The 24,236-nt window shown below is 32.5% G+C and overlaps 2 protein-coding genes and 1 pseudogene across 4 annotated transcripts; all 3 read right to left on the bottom strand.

Annotated features, from left to right (window-relative positions):
* Positions 1 to 109: 109 nt before the first annotated feature.
* Positions 110 to 3,371, bottom strand: LOC143603776 (protein indeterminate-domain 12-like; annotated as a pseudogene). The gene is made up of 3 exons (XR_013148131.1): positions 3,119 to 3,371; positions 2,442 to 2,841; positions 110 to 1,032 (listed from the first exon to the last, which is right to left on the bottom strand). The product of XR_013148131.1 is annotated as a protein indeterminate-domain 12-like (transcript).
* Positions 3,372 to 9,950: 6,579 nt separating this feature from the next.
* On the bottom strand, positions 9,951 to 11,952 carry LOC143603775 (thioredoxin-like protein YLS8). The gene is made up of 2 exons (XM_077080478.1): positions 11,838 to 11,952; positions 9,951 to 10,436 (listed from the first exon to the last, which is right to left on the bottom strand). The coding sequence occupies exons 1-2, from the start codon at positions 11,841 to 11,843 to the stop codon at positions 10,128 to 10,130; spliced, it is 315 nt and encodes a 104-aa protein (XP_076936593.1). The 5' UTR covers positions 11,844 to 11,952; the 3' UTR covers positions 9,951 to 10,127.
* A 1,650-nt stretch (positions 11,953 to 13,602) lies between these two features.
* Positions 13,603 to 17,336, bottom strand: LOC143603778 (nucleosome assembly protein 1;2-like). Of its 2 annotated transcripts, XM_077080480.1 has the most exons (12): positions 17,054 to 17,336; positions 16,943 to 16,986; positions 16,781 to 16,876; positions 16,197 to 16,289; positions 15,943 to 16,030; positions 15,467 to 15,528; positions 15,168 to 15,352; positions 14,907 to 15,084; positions 14,767 to 14,810; positions 14,431 to 14,638; positions 13,951 to 13,965; positions 13,603 to 13,861 (listed from the first exon to the last, which is right to left on the bottom strand). In XM_077080480.1, exons 1-12 carry the CDS (start codon positions 17,121 to 17,123, stop codon positions 13,796 to 13,798), a joined length of 1,149 nt encoding a protein of 382 aa, XP_076936595.1. In that variant the 5' UTR covers positions 17,124 to 17,336; the 3' UTR covers positions 13,603 to 13,795. The 2 variants fall into 2 exon arrangements, with proteins under 2 accessions (XP_076936595.1, XP_076936596.1); XM_077080481.1 differs by lacking the exon at positions 13,951 to 13,965 and having other exon boundaries at positions 17,054 to 17,333.
* Between the last annotated feature and the right edge of the window lie 6,900 nt (positions 17,337 to 24,236).

Here is a 24,236-nt window from a genome sequence, read left to right as displayed (position 1 = left end):
AAATCTAACACTCCTCAAGCAACTTTTATTGTCTTAAAACACGCTAAAAGCAATTTAACAAGTGATTATTCTCAAACACACTCCAATAATAACTTTATGATTGTGAGTGCATAAAGATGTCCTTGAGCATGGTTTCAACATAGTATCACATGTTTGAAGATACAAAAAGATTAATGGACCATTGTAGGCTCAAAAGTTTCCTCCTTTTGGATTACATGAGTAACAAAAAGATCATTACAAGGAACTTAAGTAAAAGCAAGAGACCCCTAATTTGACTAAGTAATCTACTAATTACTTTGCATGCCATAGCTTAAGGGTTTGATTCATGCTTACAATATCACCATTAGGTTTAAGCCCCAAGAAATCCCTTGTCATTCCCTCATTTGCCATCACTCCAACTCCAATATTACCATCATTGCCACTGATCTTGGAATCATGCATCATCATCATATTAATATTATTATTATTATCATGATCATGAATATGTACTCCTTCTTTCTTTGCATCCAAGATTTGACAAATGCATCTTCAAAAGATGTTGACACGTGGTCAGTGAAACCATCTTGGTTCATCAACATCATCATCATGCTCATGTTCATGGGATGTAGAAAAGATGATGATGATGGATGATGGGGTCCACCATGATGATCAAGCGTTGAACCACTTGTACCACAAGTGTTGTTACCAACTGCAGGAGAGTTAGCAGACACGTGAGGTAAGTATGGTTGCTGGTGGGGTCCACCTGATGTTGTACATGGTGCTTGTATACTTGTACCCCTACTGCTTAGTTGAGTTGTACCCATCTGAGCTGCTTTTTGCAGCAATGCAGTAGCTGACATGTATGCTGTTGGATGGTTGTTATAGGTTATCAGTGTGGGCCCACTACAACCTTGACCTTGAGATTGGGTATGGATCGGGTCAAGAAGATGATGAATATGGGTGGGTATTTGACCCGGAAACGGTGTGATGGCTCGTGCAGTCTCTTCTGCTAGAGCATCACAAAAAGCTCTGTGTGTAATGAAGCTATCTCTCCTGTGCAGTTTCAATAATATTATTAAAGAAATAAAAAGATGAGAGTATATACTTATGAACAAGAACAATCCAAACACTAAAAAACAAAAAAACTTTCCTTTAAACAATAAAGAAATGAATAAAACTTCTTGCTATACATGTTCTTAATCCAGAAAACACAGACAAAGAATCACAAAAGAAAAACAAGTAATTTAATGAACAAATGTACTTTAATAAGAAAAAAATGTTAAGGTTGATAAATATGAAAAGGAACTTCATTTATTATAGGTGAATAAATGTATATATTTCTTTAATGTTTCTTTTAGTATAAGTGCAAATTTTTTGATATATACATATAGGTTGTTTCTTTAAGTAACTTAAAAGTTGTATAAATAAACATTCGTTACACTTATAAGCTAACTTAAGAGGAAAATCCGACAATGTTGTTTCAAGGTCGCTTTTGTAACAAATGAATTTGGTTAATGACAAAAGGTTGAGTTTTGCTCATTTTGACCGGCAAATTCAATCCAATGACATAAAAGTCAAAATGTAGTTCATTCCTTTGCAGTTTGACAAGCACATGTAAATACAAAAAAAAATGCCTAAAATACTTATTATATGTCTATATCTCTAGCTAAACCACATGTAAATAATATGATTCACTTAACTAAAAAAAAAAATTCAGTTACAACAGAGAGGCAGGTAAGCGGGCAACAAGCTGCGCCGCTACCCCCTTTTTGGGTGTTCAAAACGACATTGACATGAAATTGGACAAATGCGTATGATGTGCTCGCCTAGTTGCCTCGACTGACACTTGATATTTTTGGGACGGTTGTACTATTTAAAAAAATGCCTAAAACACTTTTTATATCTTTAACCACATGTAAAAATAAAGACAAACTAGGATCTTCATACACTATTATGGATTTTCACACACCACTTTTCGTTTATACAACTCGTATAAAGCTATACGTGTCATATATATAGGATGTAACATGTTGTTTTTGTGTCTCCTTCGAACACTTGTCAGTCATATGTGGCATATACGACCCGTATAGCCTATACTAGCCGTACATGCTTGTACAATCACCACCATGAGGTTCACATCCCAAAAGATATCAAACATTGGTTGTTCAAAACAATATTGACATATGAAATTGGACAAATGCATATGATGTGCTGGCTGATTTGATTTTGATACACCGGTTTAGGGGATAATGTTACTTTTTTACAGCATATATAAACAAGGTATAGATCCAATGCAAAACGACAAAACTTACATGAAATATGACATGAATAGAATCTATGTTACTTTTACACATAAAACATGTTAAACTTTGACCCATCTGTTATATTTGTCTTTCAAAGCTTTTTAATGTATGAATGCTGATAACTGATAACTTATACTCATAAAAGGAAATAAGTTTTACCTTGAAAATAGGGTTCCACAATCACATTTATACTCTCGTGTGCCACATGTTTTGGAATGAGCTTTCCAATCAGATTGAACTGCATAACTCTTTGAACATTTGTCACACTTCCACTTTTTTTCACCATGTTTTCTGCAGAAGTGTTTCTTGATTCCAGTTAAGTCACCTAGAGCTCTTGATGGCTCATGGTGCACACAGCTCACTTCTGGACACACATACACTTTCTTCCTCACCACTTCATTCTTGTTTCTTTGTTTCAGTTTCCATGGTAGATTGTGTCCTCTTCTGTGAAGCTGCAGGTTTTGATCTCTTTGAAACCCTTTGTTACATATCTCACATATAAATCTGTTTGTGGCCATTAATGTCTTGGGTGATAAAGATATCACTTCTGCTTCTGGATCTACAATACATATATAAATAAAATATTAATATTTATAAAAAAAGAAACAAAAAAACATGTTGAATAAAGAATATTTACCATTTTTATGGAAATGGTGAAAACCCATGAATAAAGATTAAAGATTTGAGAGATTTTAAACCTGGGTCAGTCAACTGATAGTACATGGTTGACTCTTTAAAACCCATGCTTTTTTATTTCAAAAGAAAATTTGAAAACCCTACATTCTTTTTATGAAAATGATGATAAACACTATATGAAAGAGAGATATATTTTGAACCTGGGTTGCCTGGAAGGCTTCTTTTTTTCTTGATTAATGGTTGACTTTGACTTGGAGGAGGATGTGCAAAGTATTGTTGTTGATTTGGAAGATGATGATGATTGCTTCCATTTTCAAGGGCTTTAGTCTCTGAACAAGAATCAATAGTATTTGCATGAAGATGATCACCAAATGCAGAGTTTGAGTTATCTTCCAACATCACTTTCTGCTGACTCATCATCTTCTTCTTTTTAACTTCCTAGTAGTCAATATGTGTGTATATATAGGTATGTTATGAGGGCATGTCGCATCATCATGAAAAGGTAAAAGATATGTAGAATACAAGAGAATAGAAGCTAAAGGTTTTGTTTTTGTTTGAACCCTAGTTTACTTGTTGAAATCTTAACTGTTTGGCATCAACCAAAAAGACAATGTTTAGCACTACATAATCAGCTGATGTTTCATGAATCACACACACTGGCCTGGTGTGTTCTTGAGGCTTGGCAGAGAGAGAGAGGGGGGGGGGGTTTGCGGATGAAAAGAATAATATGAATGAAGTTAAAAAAGATGAGAGAGAGTGGTTAGCTAGGGTTGATGTCTGACTTAGGGTGCTGCTTTCTGTCTTTCAATCAGCTCTGTTTCCCAATCTCTCCTTTTCTTTTAATTTTCTTTTACATTTTTGCATATCACTGTAGTAATTATCTGCTTTTGACAATGAAAGTTTTTTTTTTAAGTACTTTTTGCATGATACTTTCCTGTAATATTCCATCCTCTTTCCATTCATTATACAAACTATATATTCTTTTCATTCTTGTACCATTTTATGTTAAGAAACCTTAAAAATGTATTTTTGATAGTTTTCATGTTGTATATCATGTTATTATTAATACCTGCAAGCAATATGATGGGAGGATACATTTATCACTTGTGTAACAAGCTACTTTACATTTTAACTACTAGCCTGATTAAATATATATAATTGATTACTTTGTTGCATTGACACACTACTAGAAAAAGAGATGTTTTTTTACAACCGAATTGTAGGAAATTTGTTGGAAAAATTCAGTTTCTAACAATTTTCTAACAAAAAAGTTGTTGGAAAAACACATGCTTGAAAATCGTTTTCAACCGTTTTCCAACAACTTTTCTTACAAAATTGCTACAAATACATGTGGTTGTAAACATCCTACAACTTTCCTACAAAAACTATTCATAATGCTTATTAGATAATATTGTAGCAAAGTTTGAGGTTATTTTTTTGTTGAAAAACTGTTGGAACTACTTGTCGTAGGAAATTTGTAGGAAGTTTTTGTGTGAAAATGATTTGTTTTCTAGTAGTGACACTTTATTAATTTTACCTTTTAAAAAGGTCAAATATATTTTCAAGAAATGCAGATTGGTTTAGTGATTAAGTAGCTAGTGCCTAATGAATCACCCCCCAACTTTCATTTTCATTTCTTGCTTCATCTTTCATGTTTGAATGATTAGCAGTCGTTGTCAAATTGAATCTCAATTATTAAACCCAATTTACAGAAAAACCAATCAACTTTTAATTACCTTGTAACCTAATATATAATTTTTTTAATCATCTTAACATTTTTCTAAATGAACAAGAAAGTTTATCAATGAAAAAGATTGATTCCATCCTGTGTCATCATAAATGGATCTATTATGACTATGCTCTCTATTACTGGAATGTATGTTAAGGTTTCGATTCTTTAAGTAGATTATGATTGAAACTTGAGTTTTATAGACTAACGTTAATGTATGAAAGTTAAAAGAACTTCATTGGTGTCTTATGATTGTTGTCGATGTTAATGATGCTCATTAATGGTGAAATAGGAAATTAATGATTCAATTTGTATGTTGAAAGTTTAAATTGGGTGCAAAGATTAAGGGATTTAGATTAGCGAGTCAGAATGGGAGAAAACAAGGCTTGAACCAAAGTTGAGTGTTACATGTGGATTAATAAGCTAGTTATTATGAACATGTAAAAATCTTAAGAGTTTTAAGGATTTTGTACGTGTTGAAATGACTAGTATGCTAATGGTGAAATATGTAATACAAGCTTGTCCAATATGTGTTTTACTTTAGAAAGTCAACAAGCCAGAGCAAGAAATCAAGACAAGAAGAATCTCATAGTTAAATGCAAGTAATTAACAATCTTACATTGGAAGTTATGTACTCAATCCTGTCATTTTCTTATATAAGCGTAGTTTAATTGTTGATTGAAGGTGAAATGTTGATTTTTCCAATCGGTTAATATGGTCTAATATTAGTTGTGAGTACTAAACTTTTGTTAAACATGCTATAACAAGCCTCTAGCTATAAGATGTAATGAAGTGAATTCTACCCGCCAACTCGTCAATACGACACGACACCCCTAGTTTCTAATGTTGTGGTTCTATGCGCCACTTGATTTGAGTAATTACTAATAATTAGTGGTTTCAAAACATGCTTGCTAATTAAACTTTTCATGTCATATATTGTTATTACCTAATGACCCTTTTTCACCCATTTCATGTCATATATATATATTGTTTTTTGCATGACTCATTTAGACGCTACTTGGTTTTGCAAATCAAAAGAGGTAGCATCGTGTATTGGTGCCCTTTATTCTTGATGTAAACACTACTTTATAATCACTGTAATATATAAAATTATTGTTAAAGCGAAAATCATATATATCTATATCTAGTCAAATTTGTAATTTTTTAATACTTTTTAACTATATTTTCAACTTGTTACAAAAATTAAAGAAAAACAGCTTATGTCAAAGTTTTTAAATTCTAACCGTTGAATTAGTTTCAGAAAAGGTGATTGAGAATATATTATTATTAGAAAAAAACATAATTACTGACATATTTTGAGTGTTTATAATTTGATAACACTCACAAAAGCGGCCTAGAATATGTTTATTTCATTATCATAAAATTCGACCGTAATGTGTAGTGTACTAAAAATTCCGTGTTTAATTTGTACTTTCTGTGTCTTTGGATCTATTATTAAATAAAATATGGTATTTGTTTTGTCACTATGTACACTTTATATATTCCAATAATACATCTTTTGAATGGGATCATGTTCAACCAAAAAGCTATCAACATGCTCTCGGATGACTCAACTTTACCTTTAAAATATTTGTATTATTAATTTGTGTCGAAATTTTTAAAAAGATATTTCTTTAACCGCAGTTAGTTTTAATAATCATAAAATTCTATTTGAACTTATAATCGAGCAAATACCCATTTAAAAAGATGTTTAACAAATAGAGTTAAATGCACAACCTATTTCTCATTTAAAGCTATGGTCTCTTATTTTCACTAAAGAATTAAAATAATTGCAAATTTGGATTTTTCGTCCATTTAACTTACAAATTATATATGTATATGTTTTTGCTATGGCAACTCCAAATAGTTTAATGGTTAAATGGTCATAATTTACAATTACATGCTAGCGTATTAAAGTATGACTATTAATAAAATGATTTAAAATAGGCTCATGATTTGTTATATATATATATATAAAAAAGTAAATATATGTTTGTTAGGGGTAATTTACGATCCTATAACGCAATATTTATGAACTTAATTAAAGTTATAATTTAAACAATTGTTCACTACATGATGGATTTATTATGCATTCCGCTAAATACGCAAAATGCGATTATAAAGAGAGTACAATAAACACTTCGATAATGTTTTTTTTGCAATGTATTAAAGTAAAATGCCCAACCATTTATACTATGCATATATGTGTGTATGTATCATGTGTAAGTGGATGATTTTATAGTATAAGAAATCTTGAATGATACTGACACGCATACACCAATTTGAAAGCAAAGATGGTATTTTCGGCAATAAAGATCGACCAAATCTTCCCTTCGACTAAGATCCAATCTGCACACGTCATACATAAGTTTGACTAGTGTTTATATAATTCTTTTAAATTTCTTGTAAATCATTACATCTTTAACAAGTTATTATTTCTCTGAAACAATATCAATTTTTAAGAAAAAAAATATATTGATTAAACAAGGAAAGAAGCTAGCAATATTTTTTACTAGAAAAATAATATTAAAAGAGTGTTGGGAAAATTACCAAAAAAGATATGTTTAACTAATTTTTTTTTTTCAAAATAGACATGTTTTTTAGCTTGCAAGCCAGCCTTAGACATCCAAGAATCCTAAGTCAATCATAATATATAGCCAACGTCAAAGAATCTGGCTAAGTAGTCTAAAGGCATATATAGCCGACGTCTAATGTATTAAAACTCATGCTATATGTGATGTGTAATCTTTAGGGATTAGACATGTGTTCCCGAAGCTTACACGTGACAGATAGCATGAGTTTCAATGTATTAGGCTTCAGCTAATCCTTTAACTCATTTAGCCGGTTTCTCTTTATTTTGGCTATTCTAATTGACTAGACTCTTGAATGTCTTATGGGCATAGTAAATGTAGGCTAAAAAAACATGTTTATGTTGGTAATTTCCCAATAGTTTCTGTAGTATTGTCAGTCACCGTCCAATTTCAAACATTACTATTCCAAACATCAACAAGTTTAGCATTAAAAATATAATAATTCTAATAATAAAACAAATCAATTATCTAAAAATCTAAAATGAAATAAACATGTTCTTCCTATTTTTCCACACAATGTGACCGAAAATGAATCGCTTAAGCAAGTAATCAACCGGTCGCGTCAAGTTAGAGAAACCGAAAAAACTTATTAGACCGATAACCGGAATGTCTGTTCAACCGAAAACATAAAAGTTGTCGGTTTTACCTTGAACCCATAATATACAAATGAACCAGCATGTCCGGTTTTATTAAAATCCTTGCTGTACACACCCCTGGACTCGGCCCCAGTAATGATTCATCATTAACACTTTAATATATGAGTGTTTTATTCTTTGGTATGGCCCATATAGTCGATCTATATATTTGTGCAACATACAGTTCACGGGTACCCAAATATCAAAGTATATGGGCCTACATTTGATCATTAGTTTATGAGCTGGCCGTGGAAAATAACTCACCACCTTACAAATTATTTACATATTTTTATAGAGGTTATATTATTTTAAAAATGATAAGAATTTATAAACAGAAATGATCTATAATATAAATAAAATTCTACGAATTTACTTTATAAATTATATGTGTGAATTTCTGTCATGACACGAATCTATATGTGTGAATTTCTAAGACGTCAAGAATCTAGTATGAAATTTGTGGGTTTGTGTTTAGACTAAATAAGTTCGGATTAGCTTATGGTCAACCAGTGAAGATGTTTAGTTAAATGATGTGCATGGGTTAACCTGACATATTCATAGGTACCGATTTAGTTTTATTCTTTTTTACAAAAATATGTCTATCATAACTTGAACTGATTGAATAATAAAAGTTAACGTTCTAGAAATAAATGATAAACTTTCTGATGCAAATGGTAAATTCGAGTATTACATTGAAAAAATAAGATAAAATTTGGGTAAAAAAGGTCATGTTCGTGAAAATGGCAAAATGCTTGTCGTGTTCGAGCGTTGACATAAGTAAGTTAGGAAGCTTTGCGCCTTCGCCCTTGTTTATAACATAACCCACTAAATTAGAGTTGACATATTTTGACCCGTTAAGAAATAAATGGGTCGATCTGAATTATGTCTTTATCCATGTTAGATTAAATGGGCTAAGATAAACTATGTACATAGTTATTAGCTTATAAAGTATTTTTAATAGTTGGTAACGGAAAAGGTTAAATAATTGGGTAGCCTATAGCCTCTTAATACATTAACCCAACTTTATATATTATTTAATTAAATCTATTAATTCTTACTTTTATTTGTATTTAACAAATTAATGATATAAAACCAACATTAGCACCAACTTGATAACAAAATATTTATTAAAGCACTTGAAAAATTCTGGAAGTTGAAGACCTTGGGGGTCCAATATGAGTTATAGGTAGGAGGTGGCCATCTGGCCTCAATGCTCAATGCATTCTGATACACATTTGAATAACTTTATGACAATAAGTCAGCATTCCAAATGTGATGATGTATACAGGGACAAAAGATAGAATATGAAATCAGCCATTTTGCTGGCTAGGTACATGTGTAATACCTGACTACAGGTTGGAGAAAAATCATGCCAATAGCTATGATATACATGACCCAAGCCACGTATTACCTTGCGTACTAGACTTTAATCTCAAAAGTTTTAAGAAATGCATACTTAAAAGTGTGTTCTACGTGACATGCACTCGCATATCAACACTTAGCTCGCCTACTATCAGAAAATGTTGCTAGAGTAGTAGTTAACCGACACATATTGATTATCTACACAACCGAAACCAGATGCCGTCTATTTTATAATGACAAAAACCTCCATTTGCTATATGTGGACACAAATCAGATAAAAAAATTTAATGCATATTGATTAAAAATACCTATGGAGAGGTTTATCATAAAGCCAGGAAATCAATATCGGATATGGAAGACACTAATGCGATGTCAAAGGTCTTTAGGATTACAAGATCAAACGTTGTTCTTTGTTGGTACGTGCTGCCTGGCACAACTATGCAGGCAACTGGTAATAAGTCCTGAATTGTCGCCTCGATGATTGACAGATTACACTTGTAAATGGTTACAATTAAATGTTGCTAGTGTAGAATAAATACAACTTCGTTGTTCTATGGGTTACACTACAGTCGCATACTCCTTATTGCACAAAGCGATAATAGTCCAAAATATCATGCAGCTTGTGATGCCGAACTCTCACTAATGAATTTATTTTTAACTTTGTTTATAAAACTCGATATATAGTTCAGTAAGAATATCCGTTTCTTATAAGATGATGCATTAATAGGATTTAAAGTGGATATACAAGATTATTAAAGCAAAGTAGTTAAATCTTGATACAAATTTCAAGAGACCACAATCACACACAATGTTATAACAATTCAAATGTCTCAGTTGATTTATGTGATTCTAAACACAGTTTAAATACACATAACCATAGGCCCAAAAGAGTTTAGTAACGGTACTTGGTTGAGTAATCTTTGGGTGCAATGACCAAACCACGGCCCTTCCGGGCCCCACGATAGACGGTTTCAACAATGTCTATGAACTCCTGTTTGTCCTTCATGGCCCAGTTGATCTTATTGTTGTTACCAGTACCAAGATCAATCATGATATGTTTGTTCCTGAAGAAAAACATTACCGTTGACGGGTCGTAAAGTTCATACATTGTATTGAAGTCAGGCACTTCTGTTATGTCCACCAAGTATATTACAGCAAAGTTCTTTATTGTCTCTGCAACTGAAGAAAGCACTTCATCCATCTGAAAATTACCAAAACGGGTCAAGTTTGTTAGATTTCAGAACTAGTGCACGATACAAGCGCTCATCATCAAGAATATCACATATTGGTAGAGGTTACATTTTATGGGTGGGTCGGAGTTCGGACAAAAACGGGTCAGTCGGGTTGAGGCAGCTGAGACAGCTAATTTTACTTTTAAAACAAAAGAAATATATGGTTTCCCACTATTGTTTATATTGTTCTTAAGTGTGTGACTGCTTGCTGTTTCTTACCATTTCATATTTCAAATATAATGTCTTACAAACGGACTAAACAAAACCAATGTATCTATCTTCATGATATAAATGTTTTATGAACTCAAAAACCAACCCCAAACCTTAGATAAGTGCACACTTTATATCAAAAGAAATTGTGAATGTGTGATTTTGTACCAATATCCCTATTAATTAACTGTTGGGTTCATAGGCCTTGGTTGATGGCACAGGGTACTGAGTTACAAACACTAGTCTAGTCTATACATACCTCATGTTATGTACTTATATCGTTGTCACTTAATAAAGAATACATAGTTGTCACCCATGGACGTAGCTTAGCTTAGACCGAACCACGTTAAATCCTCGTGCTCGTTTAATTGTTTTCATATTTGTGTGTGTGCAATTCCTAAGATTAACTAAAGGCATTCAATTTTAATGTATGCAAGAACGGCAACCAAGAGTAATACAGATTCAATTTTAATCTATACTTCGCGAGAGGGGAGATCTACCCTGCGTCCTGCGGACGTTCTTGTGTTTGGATGGGCAAGGGTAAGCATGCGTGTGTGGACCTCACTGGGGTGTCCCCGTTGGTGGGGCTGAGAGACAGTGGCTTCGTTCTGGGACAGGCGGTTTTGAGGGCGGAATCTAGGAAGGTTGCTATGCATGAGACAGCATGTTTGGAGAATCAGCACGTGTTCATTCCTTTTGCCTTCGACACATTTGGATCACTAGCTCCCAAGGCGGTTTGCTTTTTGGAGCGAGTGCAGAAGGTGGTCCACAGTGACTCGCAGAGCCCGAGGAACCAAGGATTGATCTTTAGTAGAATAGGCTTTGCGATTCAAAAGGGGATAGCGGCGCAGCTTGTTGCTCGCTTACCCATTATCCAGATGTAGTTCGGTTTGTGTTTATATGTGTAACACACGATCTTTTTAATAACAAAATAGTAATAATATAAGTTCAACCCTAACAACAATAAACAGCAATCCCAACTTGTCATAATCAAAACAACACATATAGAAGTTGATGAGAGTTAGAATTAAAATTGATGCAAGGAGGCGAGAAATATCATAGGCTATTATGATTTTGATGAAGGAGTTGATGAGTAATATAATAATATTATATAGATGAATGGAATTAAAGAATAAGGAGATAGGGTTTGTTTGTTTGACCTGCATACAAGTTTCGTCCCAATCATGACCGAAGCGGATGACGACGAGACGCTCCTCCTCGGCGAGAATAGCCTGATCCACGGCCCAACCGGAGTGCAGGTGTGGTAGCAAGTACGACCTCACACGCGACTTTTATTATTATCCTAGCTTATATTCTACAAGTTGATTATACATTTTAATAATTTGTTAAATTTATTATTTTTAATTTGTTATAGTAATAAGTTAAATTCAATATTATTAATCCATTACCATTTGAAGACACATGAGTAATTTACCCCCTTAAACAAATAAGCTTCTTTAAATAAGCTAAATAACCATCTTCAAATAAGCTTCTATAAATTAACTTATATAAGCTTATAAGCCTAAACTAAAAAAAAGCTAAACCAAACACTAAATGAAACTTATTTTATAAAAAAAAGAGCTAAAAAGCTTTGCTAAAAAAGCTAGGCCAAACACCCCCTAGACTACTAGAGAACCAATTCCAATTGCCCTCAGCCCCTCCTTGTGAAATAATAACAACTAATAAAAATTATTTTTATTATATCATCTTTTTTTCCTTTAAAATTTTTATTATGGTATTTTAAAACTAATAGTGAGAACTCGTGCGTTACAACTGGCATGTCATATACATAATTTAGGTATTGTCTGGTGTCTACTAGTTGTATATTAATACACGAATGTATGTTGATACATTAATCTACTGACTACTGTGTGTATCGAACATTAAAACATGTATTATGATATAGCTATTTTTTGAACTTTACATTTTGATATATTAGGGGGTGCTAACAATTTGTTTGCTTACGTGAACATGAATATGGGTGACGGTGTGGGTAATTGGGTATGGAAAAGTACAGGAATGGTTTGGAAAAAGCAAAAAATAAGATTTGTCTTAACATAACTAGCTCAAAGTCGGAGCTAAAGCTTAAGTTGAAACCATTAAGGATTAATCAAACAAGCTCAAAGTCTGAACTTCACATACTAAAACTTTGATTAGACCCTCGCCTCTTTTATTTGTATTAGCATAACACAGTATTGTTTTATATATTAAGTATATATGTGTATAATAAACACCATTCTAGAAATAATAAATAATAGACAGACCAGACTTAAACAAGAAAAATTATTCTAGAAATAATAAATAATAGACAGACCAGACTTTACAAGAAAAATTATTAACAAGACAAACTTAAACTATATACATAAAGCTCAACACTAGCTTGAAATTTCTTAAGCTAAACAAGCCAAGCTCTATCTCAATCTTGGTTACCTGGAGACTACATATAGAGGTGCACAAAAAAAACCGGTTCCAGACACGACTCGGCGGTTCCAACCCGGAATCGAACCCGACCCTACCCGCGTGTACGACCAGGTTTTGGTTTCCCCCGAGAACTGTACCCGAACCGGACTCGGTAGAACCGGTTTCGCAAATACCCGGTCAAAACCCGACCCTACCTTACCCAAAACTTGAAAAAAAACCGATGGAACCGGTCAAAACCCAGTCAAATACCCGATTATACCCGGAACCGGTTCCTACCCGAACCCAGTTTTGACTTTTGTTGACCATGCCCGGTTCCGGTTCCTACCCGGTTCCGATTCCTGAGAATACCCAATTTTGTGCACCTCTAACTACAGAGATGGTCTACATCATTTTTCTTACAATATGACTTATGAATACATATCAAAGCACAATCAACAGATAAACACAGTTCAATATACAATCTCAAAACACCTTTTTATATGACTACACCAAGACGAGAACACAAAAGTAGAACAATAAACATATTCCATAAGTTCTTTCTGGGAATCTAGTGTTCAAAGAAATCTAGACATCTAATAGAACTCTCATCATACACAAAAGACCAAGAGAACAAAGTGAAAATAAACAATGAAAAAAACAGACAAAACAGATGAACCCAAAACACCACGAGAGCACCAAGTTTGTGCACCCAGAGAACCTACTGTTGCTTGCACTCAGGTGGTCTCTCACCTTGTTCACCACCAGCATGCACAATACCACCCTTCTGTAGTTCACAATAACAACATTCAGAATAAATCGTATGTTTAAAAGTTAAAATTAAAATAAAAAAGAGTAATCATGCTGTCATATCACCTTTTGTCCAGAAGACTGGAAGATTACATGAAACAAAATATAAAAGAACTAGAAAAATGAATAAAATTACTCAAATCATTTATTAGTTGTATTAACAATAAAAAACCAAGGTGCTTGCTCATTCTGCATGAATAAGTCTGTTGAAAAACATATCAAAATCCTTGAACCTCTTGAAAGTTGAAACTATAGAAAATGTCAAACTAATGTTATGTCACTTAGCATAGATAATTTTTTGCTAACATGGATGATAAATTCTCTTTTGATAACCCGAATAAACTAAAATTTCTTAGGAGTTTAAAATTTGAACATCAAAAATTTAATTAAAATACAAGCTTATGTCAATTAATTCCAAAAACTTTTATGTTCTTTAATATGTCATATCCCAGTAAAAAAAATATTTCAAGCAAAAATGAGCAAGTATATTTTGATAAAATTATTGTAATAAACCTCAAAATAAAAAATAAAAAGTAAAAAAGTTACCTTCTTTTTGCTTTTTCCCTTGGGCTCTTCTTCATCGTCATCATCATCCTCGTCATCATCCTCATCATCTTCGTCATCATCCTCATCAATTTCATCATCATCCTCCTCGTCATCATCATCTTCAATGCCTTCAAAATCGTCATCTTGAACAGCTTCACCCGTAAACCAAGAGACAGCATGAGGAATTATTTTGTCACGTATGGTTGAACTGAATGAACAAACAAATCATGTTTAGTTATAAAATAAAAATCATCATAGGTGAGACAGTTAACAGTGTATAAAAGGGGCAAGTTTGAGAAATTGAAATCAAATTCACTAAAATATGCAAAAACTCACCCAATGTCATAGTCTTGTTCCATTTGATTCTGAAGCTCCTCAGCCTGCCAAAATAACATAATTATCAAAACTATAAAAAAAACTGACACAAAAAAAATGATATTTTAAATTTAAGTGACTACTTTGCCATAAGATATTACCATTTCTTCATCAATCTCATCCTCATCTTCTGGCACTTGAGGAGGGTTAAAAAAGTTGAAGAAACTATCACAGTTTTCTGTTTTGGTAATAGGTTTGGCATTTTTTGATCCCTTTTTTGGCTTCTTTTTCAATATCTTTTGAGTCAAGCATTTTCCAGGTAACCATTCGATTTCAGTCCTGTAGAGTAGCATACATAACATGAGATTAAAAGAAAGACATAAAAGAAACTGTCTAACGAGATAAGAATATAAATGAGTTACCCTATGGCCTTCTCTAAAATAGGCTCATCATCATCAATCATATGATATACTTTGGTCAAAACAGGGTTCTTGAAAAATGGATTAGTGTCAAAGAAGAACTCAAGCTTAAAACCCTTGGGATCATCTATGCGACACCACTTGATATCCTTCAGATATTTGAGAGCTTCTTCATCACGTTCAGAAATCTGATGGTATTGCACAATAAATAAATTAAAAAAAAACATGAACTCAAGATTAAATAACTCTTTTTATACAATAAAGTTCAACAAAAAGTGCAAGTAATCTACACAGTTTAATACCTCCTCAGCCAAAATTTCATTGGTCTTCATTGCATTTAACCAAAAATTTGGCACGCCCTTTTCTGTAAGTAGCATAACAATTTCATTCAGTTAAAATATACCAAAAATTTAGAAAAATAGAAATAAGTCCATATATGTATATATAGACAGCACACAATACATCCTTAAATTTCCTAATATTACATGTAGCCATCTCCTTAATAAAATCAATAACCTATAATGGTTCATTTCAATAATAAGCAAATCATCTTAGTAGAAAAAACATTACTATAGTGAATCGTCTTAGTGGAAAATGCTCTCTCAACTTACTCAGTAACACATACTGTTGTAACTGTAAGTAGCTAAAGAGTGACTGTGCTTTATTTACTAAAGGTAGATAAATATAATACTTTTAGTGTTTTAAATAAGCAACGTTGATATTATGAAAGTTAGAGAATCATATGAAATTGCCCCCACAATATTAAAGTGCAAGGTACCTTCTTTAGCTTTATCATCTGAAACATCCATAGCAGCCTCATCATTCACTCCATCAACTTCAACAACACCATTCACTATATCGTATCTCTGCAGTACCAGAGCACAGTTAAATACAGTAAATTAAATAGCAAAACAATAAATTTAGTGTGCATCTAAGTTAAATGTTCTAGCTAAACAATTTTTAATTTCCAATTGTAAAAAAACACATGTTGAAAACTAAAACAAAAACAAAAACAAAAACATTAGTCCACACCTTTGCATATAGTGGGGCATAAAGTTTTTGGTATTTTGCTTCCAGTGCAGCTCTTTCTTCAAAAAACTTGGCCTCAAACTCGTCATGTTCACTCTGCACTTATACAATACAGCATTCAGCATTGCACAAAGCAAGTATGTTTGAAAAAAAAAGATATAAAATGAGAAAATTAATGTACATAAACCTAACAATTTTATACATGTACAAGCAACAAATAAAAGACAAAACAGGAATGTTATGTAGCAAAATAAGAACATCATAGTGTTTCCTAAACGTCTTAAGTTGTGTTACTAAGCATTTTACTTTTAAGTAGTATAATTAATTATACTCTTAACAAACACAAATCATCTAGCACACTTTTCATGGAAATCATTCATCTAGTACTAGCCTATGGAGCTCTGAAAAGAAATATTTGCACTAAATTAACTTTCTATAACTTACTCCATTGACCAGTCTCCCTAACTTCAGAACAAAAGCAAGTTTTAAGTATACTTACTGTGGCTCAACTAACAGATAATTTAATACAAATAGTCATTAAGTCCACTAAAGTAATATTATTTTACACTTCACTAATCAGTTTGTACCTGAATTTCCCTTAAAACCTCAACTCGCTTCCTAACCGCCGGACTCAAACTCTCGAGAACATCCGAGTGTTGCCCTGCCAAGTTCTGAAGCTTATCCTGAACACAAAACATAAATCAATACACTAAGTATCCAAAACATAAATCAGAAGCCATAAATACAACCTTCAAGGCGTTCACAAGTCCAGCACGATCTTCAGCACTAAGAGCTGCAAAATTAACCAAATCAGAACAACAAATTTCAAATCAATCTAACGAAATAAGATGTGAGCATACCTGCAGCGGCGGCCGGTAGAGATGCGCCGAGATCGGAGACGTCAAACTGTTCTTTCTTATTGTTGCCCATGGCTCTGATGATTGCAGTGCAGCTGAAAACCCTAGAAATGAAGTTTGAGAGAAAAGGAGGGAAAGTGATAATAGAGATTTTGGGGGCGAGTGGGGGTTTGATTAATAATCTCGTGTTGTGACCTAATAGGATTCTAGGGGTTTATATAGTCATGAGGTGAGGACTGTGTGGAGTTGCAAGCGCAGGTGGTAGCGCGTGGGGTTTAGTCAGTTGGGCCGAGTCTGTATTTGGGCTGGCTGGGTCCCTTTTTGTGTTAGTCATGTAAACCGAACAAAATCTTTTTCAGTTTCGGTTCGTTTACAGCCCTGCATATCGAACAAGTGAACGGTTCACAAATAACTACCCGAATGTAACTTTTTGTTGGTGTTCGTTCATTAAGAACGTTTTCGTGAACGGTTCATGAACACAGTTGATTTGGCTAACTGAGAATGAGTATCAGTGATTTGGTTTGACCATCGAGATTGTGTTGGTGGCTTGTTGACATTCATGTTCAGATGCTAATTTTGCATATAAATTATTGCATTACTCATATATATTTTTCATTATAGTTAATATTTTGCTTAAATCAATATGCTAAGATTAAAAAAGTCATTAAAAATATTAAAAACTTTTAAAGAACAAAGATAAATAAGCAACAGACACTACAAACACAACTAAACGGACATGACCCCTGTTTGCGTTCATGTTTGTTCATCTATTAAACAAACGAACTTCCCGATTAAATTTCAGCTTGTTTACGACCGTAGTTATATGTAAGTTTAATGTATCGGGTTACTTATCGTTGTACGTATAATATTAAATTTTCATAAAAGAATAAGGAAGTTATAGGCTTACAAACATTACAGATGATGTTTATAAATAATTGAAAATCATTATTCATAGTGTTGAAAATATCAGGTCAAGGTAAACATAATATTGTTCACACCTAACATGGTTTGTTTGTATTTGACGTATAGTCAAAGTTGGTTTGGTTGTAGTTTGATAGAATGCGATTATGCTTTAGGTAGAAGAAGATTTAAGTTGCATTTGTTGGAAAGATGAGGGCTAGGTGCGGTTATTGCTATTTGAGTACATAGAAAGCCTTCGATTGGGCGTAGTTTTTGGAGTAAAGGGTCTCGATGAAAGCAGTCTTTATATCTTTTGAGACATAGGAAAAGTTTTCTCTAATCTTAAGACCCGACCCCTATCCCATGTCTATGAGCAAGATTTTAGGGTACATTTGTTTGTTTATTAATATCTCACGTTTTTTCAAGTTTAATCTTCATATCTCTTCTTATGGTTTTTTCTCAACCATTTATTTTTAGGGCTAGCAATTTGTATCTTGACGGGTTAACATGTTAGAAATAACGCGCTTAACACAAGTATCAAAAACTAATACGACTCGTTTTTTAACTACTCTATATGTCATGACTATAAAACAATTTTAAGTTTAATGTACCAATATGGGAAAACGATAGAGTATAGCTTACTAATTTCAATTATTTAAAAAAACAAAAAAATCACATATCACACTTTTTTGATTAACAGGTCTTATCGTGTTTTAAACATGTATCCAGTTGTGAGCCTTATTTATTTTAGAATGATTGTTGTTGTGAGAAATTTATTGTTTATTTCACTTTTTTTGTTGATCAATGTATACTTGTCTAGTAGATGAAGTTTAGTATTCTTTTGAGGGTTACTTTTTGGCCTGATCCGTTTTAAGTTCTCATATACCTTAGTTGAGATAATAATGTTTACTAGAAGTTTATTTTCATAAGTTGTTGATAAAATATTTATGTGTAGTAAAAGTGAAATATTGGGTGCTATAGGTGGTGTTGTTTGGGTCATTAATGTACATACACAATTTATAGTTAGTGTAATTTAGGGTATTTAGCATGGATTAATCAACTTGTTCATCGATGTGTTATCTCATTGTGGTTGATTGTTGATGATGGTATATATGATGTTTTTCATGAAATATGTTGTTTAGGACTTTCAATAACAAGAACCCCCTATGAGTGTGATTTGTGGGTTCTTAGTTTTGTGAATATTTAGGTGGTATTGAATTGTGTATCATGGCTACAATTCTTGTGGTTTAGTGCACCTAATGAATTTTTTATTAGTAAATTTAACTATGATGATTCGTTATATTTATATGCAATCAATACTGGTAATATATATATATATATATATATATATATATATATATATATTTATGTGAAGTTGATTGACACTAAGAACATGTTTTCATATGATTTTTGCAAAGTATGACAACCACTAATGACCAATGTATCATCATAAATCCAAGCCCATTGTTCACCAGAATTTTAAATCAAAACTCAATCAGCATTCAACATCCATACCTCTTGGTTTAAAACCAAATTAAACACTCCAAACACGTTAGGTACATTATATGTAGAAGTCTTGACATTTCTCACCTAAATTATGATTGTATATACTATCTTAACATAAAGAATCAACAAGTTTGGAAAAATTTATTAGTGAAAATGGGTTTTTCACTAACTTTGGACATGAATAATATATTTATATATGTGTTGTATAAATATTGATTTGAGTGTCCAAAACAGAGCGTAGATGAATGAATATCAATGCTCGAAGTTGTATGGTTGGAATAACCAAAGAAGAGAAAATTAGATTTATCTTTGACATCGTGTCCCACGTAGGAGCGCATGAGTGTCGCGCATGCATAATGAACTGTTGCGAACAGTTGTTTGGACCTGGTCAAATAGTTTGTTTCAACTCATGTCATGAATAAATATGATGGTTTTGATTCACCACTTAAATCTAATTAAAAGTATTTAACAATGTTAATTACAATAATTAATTTCAAGTTTATTACAAGATTAATTATCTTGTTTATGACTAAATTAATTTTATTGTTTATGACATATTAATTTGGTTTGGTATTTCTCATTTTGTGTAAGTATATAATGAACTTGTTGGTTCATGTTGGATATACACTTAACAATATTTTGAAGTCACTTACACACACTCATGACAAAATTTAGAGAGGAGCACTCTCTATATTTATGTCAAACAACTTCAACAGATTTTCCTACATCTTGATAAACACCAATATAGCCAGTGACTTCCTCGGGTACGTGGCCATCTCCGGCAGTACACATACTGTTCCGGTTGTTGTACCCTGGGAAACAGACGCGCTTGAGAGTAGGCACGGAATCTGTTTTAAGGGCCCCATGTCTAACACGATCCTCAACCAAAACCGTTACCCAGTTTCAATAAACGAATTGTTGTTCTGAAGAAACATTTGTTGAAGACTCAAGTGATGAAGACTCGTGACATGGATACTAGAAGAAAGCTTATGAAAACACTCATAGTAAGATATGGATTGAATCATTTCGGTATATAAATTTGCATTTTATATTCTTTTTATGTACTTTTGTAAACGGTATTGTACTAAGTGAATTTCCCATGATTAACGAGGGTATCGTTATTATATTTTTATTATTATCTTAACTAAAAGTGAACCATTTTTCCTACAATCTTAAAACAGACTTTCGTGAAGATTGACAGTTCAGTCTTAAAACCTATTGATTAGGAATTTTGGTTCACGAAAGTTTAAAATGTTAATTGGATTTTTTCTATAAAATCTTATAAATATTTGGGAAAATAATTTGATTAGTACAAAAGATATCGGATTTATTTATATTGAAGTACGATATTAAATTCGAATACCGTTACAAATCGTATAATAGTTTTTGACAATTTCTTCTCATGAATTAATATGGGAGTTTGTTATTAAACTTGACACTAAACATGTTATTAATAAAATGGCGGTTTTATTTTGACTCATAAAATCCATGTTGATTTTGTTTAGTACAAAACTTAATATGGAAAATAAGTTTCAAGTGGGTGACAGATGAGATGAACAAAAGTGTTTATTTTGTTGCATATATATTTGTGTGAAGTGAATCACAATATATTGAAACGATTTGAAAAACCATTGGGTTTTTAATTTAAAATGATTTTTATAATCATTCTTCATCTAACGAGCGCGTTAGAATATATATTATTTAAGCGTAATGATTCTGGTCTTATTGGGTTTGAAATGTTTATATTTTCTAATGAGCGTATTAGAAAAGGTTGGTTTAGTAAAACCATATGTATTTATAAACATACAAAGTGGGATGCGAGGTACGGTTTTGTTGTTTGCGAAGTAGGTATTTCGCAGTGTGCGAACAAGTTAAAAAAGATAATTTGGCGAATTGATGGTTTATACCTTCTAATGAGCGTGTTAGAAATGATGTTATTCGTATAAACTACTAAGCTTTATAACGGTTTTTACCGTTTATTTCTAAGGAGCGTCTTAGAATCGATTTTGTATTTATAAACCATAACATCTAAAACGGTTTTTTTTTATAATTGCTTATTTATAAGGAGCGTCTTTGAAACGTTTTAAATCTTATAAATTAATAAGCTTTATAAACAAGTCTATTCTTTTTATTTTCTAAGGAGTGTCTTAGAAGTGGTTTATAAGAATCGCAAGTTTTAAAAACGATGTAAAATTGGTTATTTCTAACAATAAGTTAGGAATGGCTTATGTTAATAAGAACCAACTTTTTATCGTTTAGTAAAAATTTGTTTCTAATGAGCTTATTAGAATCGTTTTATCTTATAAACCATCTACTTCAACGACGTGCAATCATTTATTTTTCTAACGAGGGTGTTAGAATCGGTTTAGTGTGATAAAACTATATTTTGGTGAACAAACGATTTGTAATCGTTTTAATTTTCTAACGAGCGGATAATGTTTTATTTAATAAACATATTTTGGAGTTTATGGTCTTGATTGGTTATCAAAACATAAAACTCATAAAGTTTATTATTAAAACAATTGCAAACTTAAGATATGACTTGAACGAATAAAACACGTCTTTTGCAATTAATATTGGTTCGTTGCTAGAAAGATAATTAGCACATCTTGAACCATATATTAGCTAGTCTCAAGTAAATTATTTTGTTAAAATAATTTGTTATTGTTGTGAACATAGTTAATTGTGCAACTACTTGTGAGTAGTTTGTCATGTAAACAACTTTATTGTTTTGGACTAGATTTGTCATTGTTCAAGTTTGGAGTTTCAAGATGAAACAAGATATCATACGTTTAAATCGTGAGAGTATCATGATAAATACTATACGTATATTGAAAGGATATACACAAGAATGAAATATATCATTAAACGTTGAGAGTATCAACATGAGAATTTCACAAAGTGTGAATTTTAATTTGATTACAACATATGAAAGGAATATATGTTATTATTATTATTAACATTTATAATAAATCGTTCGAGATTTGTTAAGAGTTTTACTAATGATGGACTCGTAGATGCTTCTACCACCATCAATTTTGTTTGAACTATGTGGAGGACGTGTCCTTCATTTTAGGAGAGTATCCTAATACATGGTTTCAAGAAAACAAGGTATTCACCAAAATTGACTTGGATTAAGATTTATGTGTAAGTCCACGTAAGTCAAATGTTGAAGCCTTGAAGATCAAGGGAAAAAGAGTTGTGTTCTTGAACTGAATGATAAAGTCATGTTTTGTAACATGAAATAATCTAGAGATTTTTTCTAAACATTGAAGTTTGTGATGTGTCTAAGTGAATGTGAACAAGCTATATGGTGTTATACCTTGAGGCTGTGAAGGATCAGAATGATACATCTTATGTTCACATGCTAAATTATTGTAGTCTAAAGCATGCTAGACTAGTACTTAATTAATTATGGTACTCCCCGGAGACTAATTAACTTTATATATTCAAAACGTATATATGGACACACAACGAATTCGTGTGTAGAGAAAGTTGAAAGATACTTTCATTCATTATAAGGAAGGGCATTAGACTCATTGGTTTGATGACAAACTTATGACAATGACATATGTTGGTTGGTCAACTCAAAAGCTATTGAGTACCAAAATAAACATTGATGAACTCACTTATACAATGAGGCAACCCTTGTTCAAATCACGGGTATCTAAATGTCGTTATAAACATTTGTTGTCATAAGTAAGGTTATACAAATAGTAGTTCAAATGGCAAGAAATGTGGGGGGATGAGACATTTAAGAACCGACCCTTTGGGTATGTAAAATTGGTTGTATGAGAGGATTCTCAAACACGTAGAAAGGGAGAACCTTTCATTACCCCCATTTTGGATGCTATCCAATAACACTTAAATGTGAGAGTAACTTGCATTTGAATATTGGGAATATATCTGGTTGCTAATGTTTGGCAATAAGAATTTGGTGATCCAAATAGATATTACAAACACGTGTTCGCCTAAAACATAATATTTATGTTCTTTTAAGACACTTATTATAACAAGGTTCAAGGTGATACCTGTTGTTATAGTCATAGAAGCTTGAATATAGGCAAATTAACTTACAAGTTAAGAACACATCATAACAACTTATCTCAAACTGAAATTATCTACAAATGGCTTGACAAAGTCATATATAATATTTTGGATCCAACAACCCGAGGGTTGACGAGAGATGAAGTTGTGGAATGGGACTAAAGCCCATGGGAAAAAGGAAGTATGAGGGAAACCTAACTTAGCAGACTGGAGATCCCAAGAGCTAACTTCAATAGGACAACTTAATCATATAACCGAAGGGTAGTCACTGTGGGGGCATCGCTAATGTATATGTTTACATACAAGCTAATATATATGTTCATATATATATAAATATCCTCCAAAAAATAATAAAGGGAGTTTAATTACTTCCTAGTCCATTCCTATTAACAACGGTGACATGTTGTGAGGTTAAGCATAATGTATGGTTGATGATTTTGTGTAAATCGTGTTAACCTTAATGTTTTTAATGATTTGAGATAAAACCACCTATGTGAAAGAGAAGTGGGGTCGCTTTGAATGAAACTGTGGGGTGCGCAGTTCCTAGAGCTTTCACAGAACCAGGCTAGTGTTCCATAACCATAACGGACACGACAGTGAGGGGATGTGCCCAGCTAAGGAGAGTATTGTGTGAAGACATATTGTCGTTTCCACAAATGGGGTATGTTCAAAGACATCGCGTCTACAAACCGCTAGGAGGCTAAGTATGCTTTACAAAGGAAGGTTCAAAGGG

This window comes from Bidens hawaiensis, unplaced genomic scaffold (assembly GCF_021521415.1).
Source record: "Bidens hawaiensis isolate Kalapana, Puna unplaced genomic scaffold, B.hawaiensis_p1.1 tig00062682_1, whole genome shotgun sequence".
NCBI classification, from domain to species: Eukaryota; Viridiplantae; Streptophyta; class Magnoliopsida; order Asterales; family Asteraceae; genus Bidens; species Bidens hawaiensis.
The sequence above is the reverse complement of the archived record's forward strand: the minus strand, read 5'-3'. Positions and strand labels throughout refer to the sequence as shown.

Coding starts and splice junctions, on each gene's coding strand:
- LOC143603778 (XM_077080480.1), bottom strand. CDS start 17,123: ATGGGCAACAATAAGAAAGAACAGTTTGACGTCTCCGATCTCGGCGCA. Junction 16,877..16,942: donor GACTTGTGAACGCCTTGAAG/GTTGTATTTATG, acceptor TTTTGTGTTCAG/GATAAGCTTCAGAACTTGGC. Junction 14,811..14,906: donor ATGAGATTGATGAAGAAATG/GTAATATCTTAT, acceptor TTATTTTGGCAG/GCTGAGGAGCTTCAGAATCA.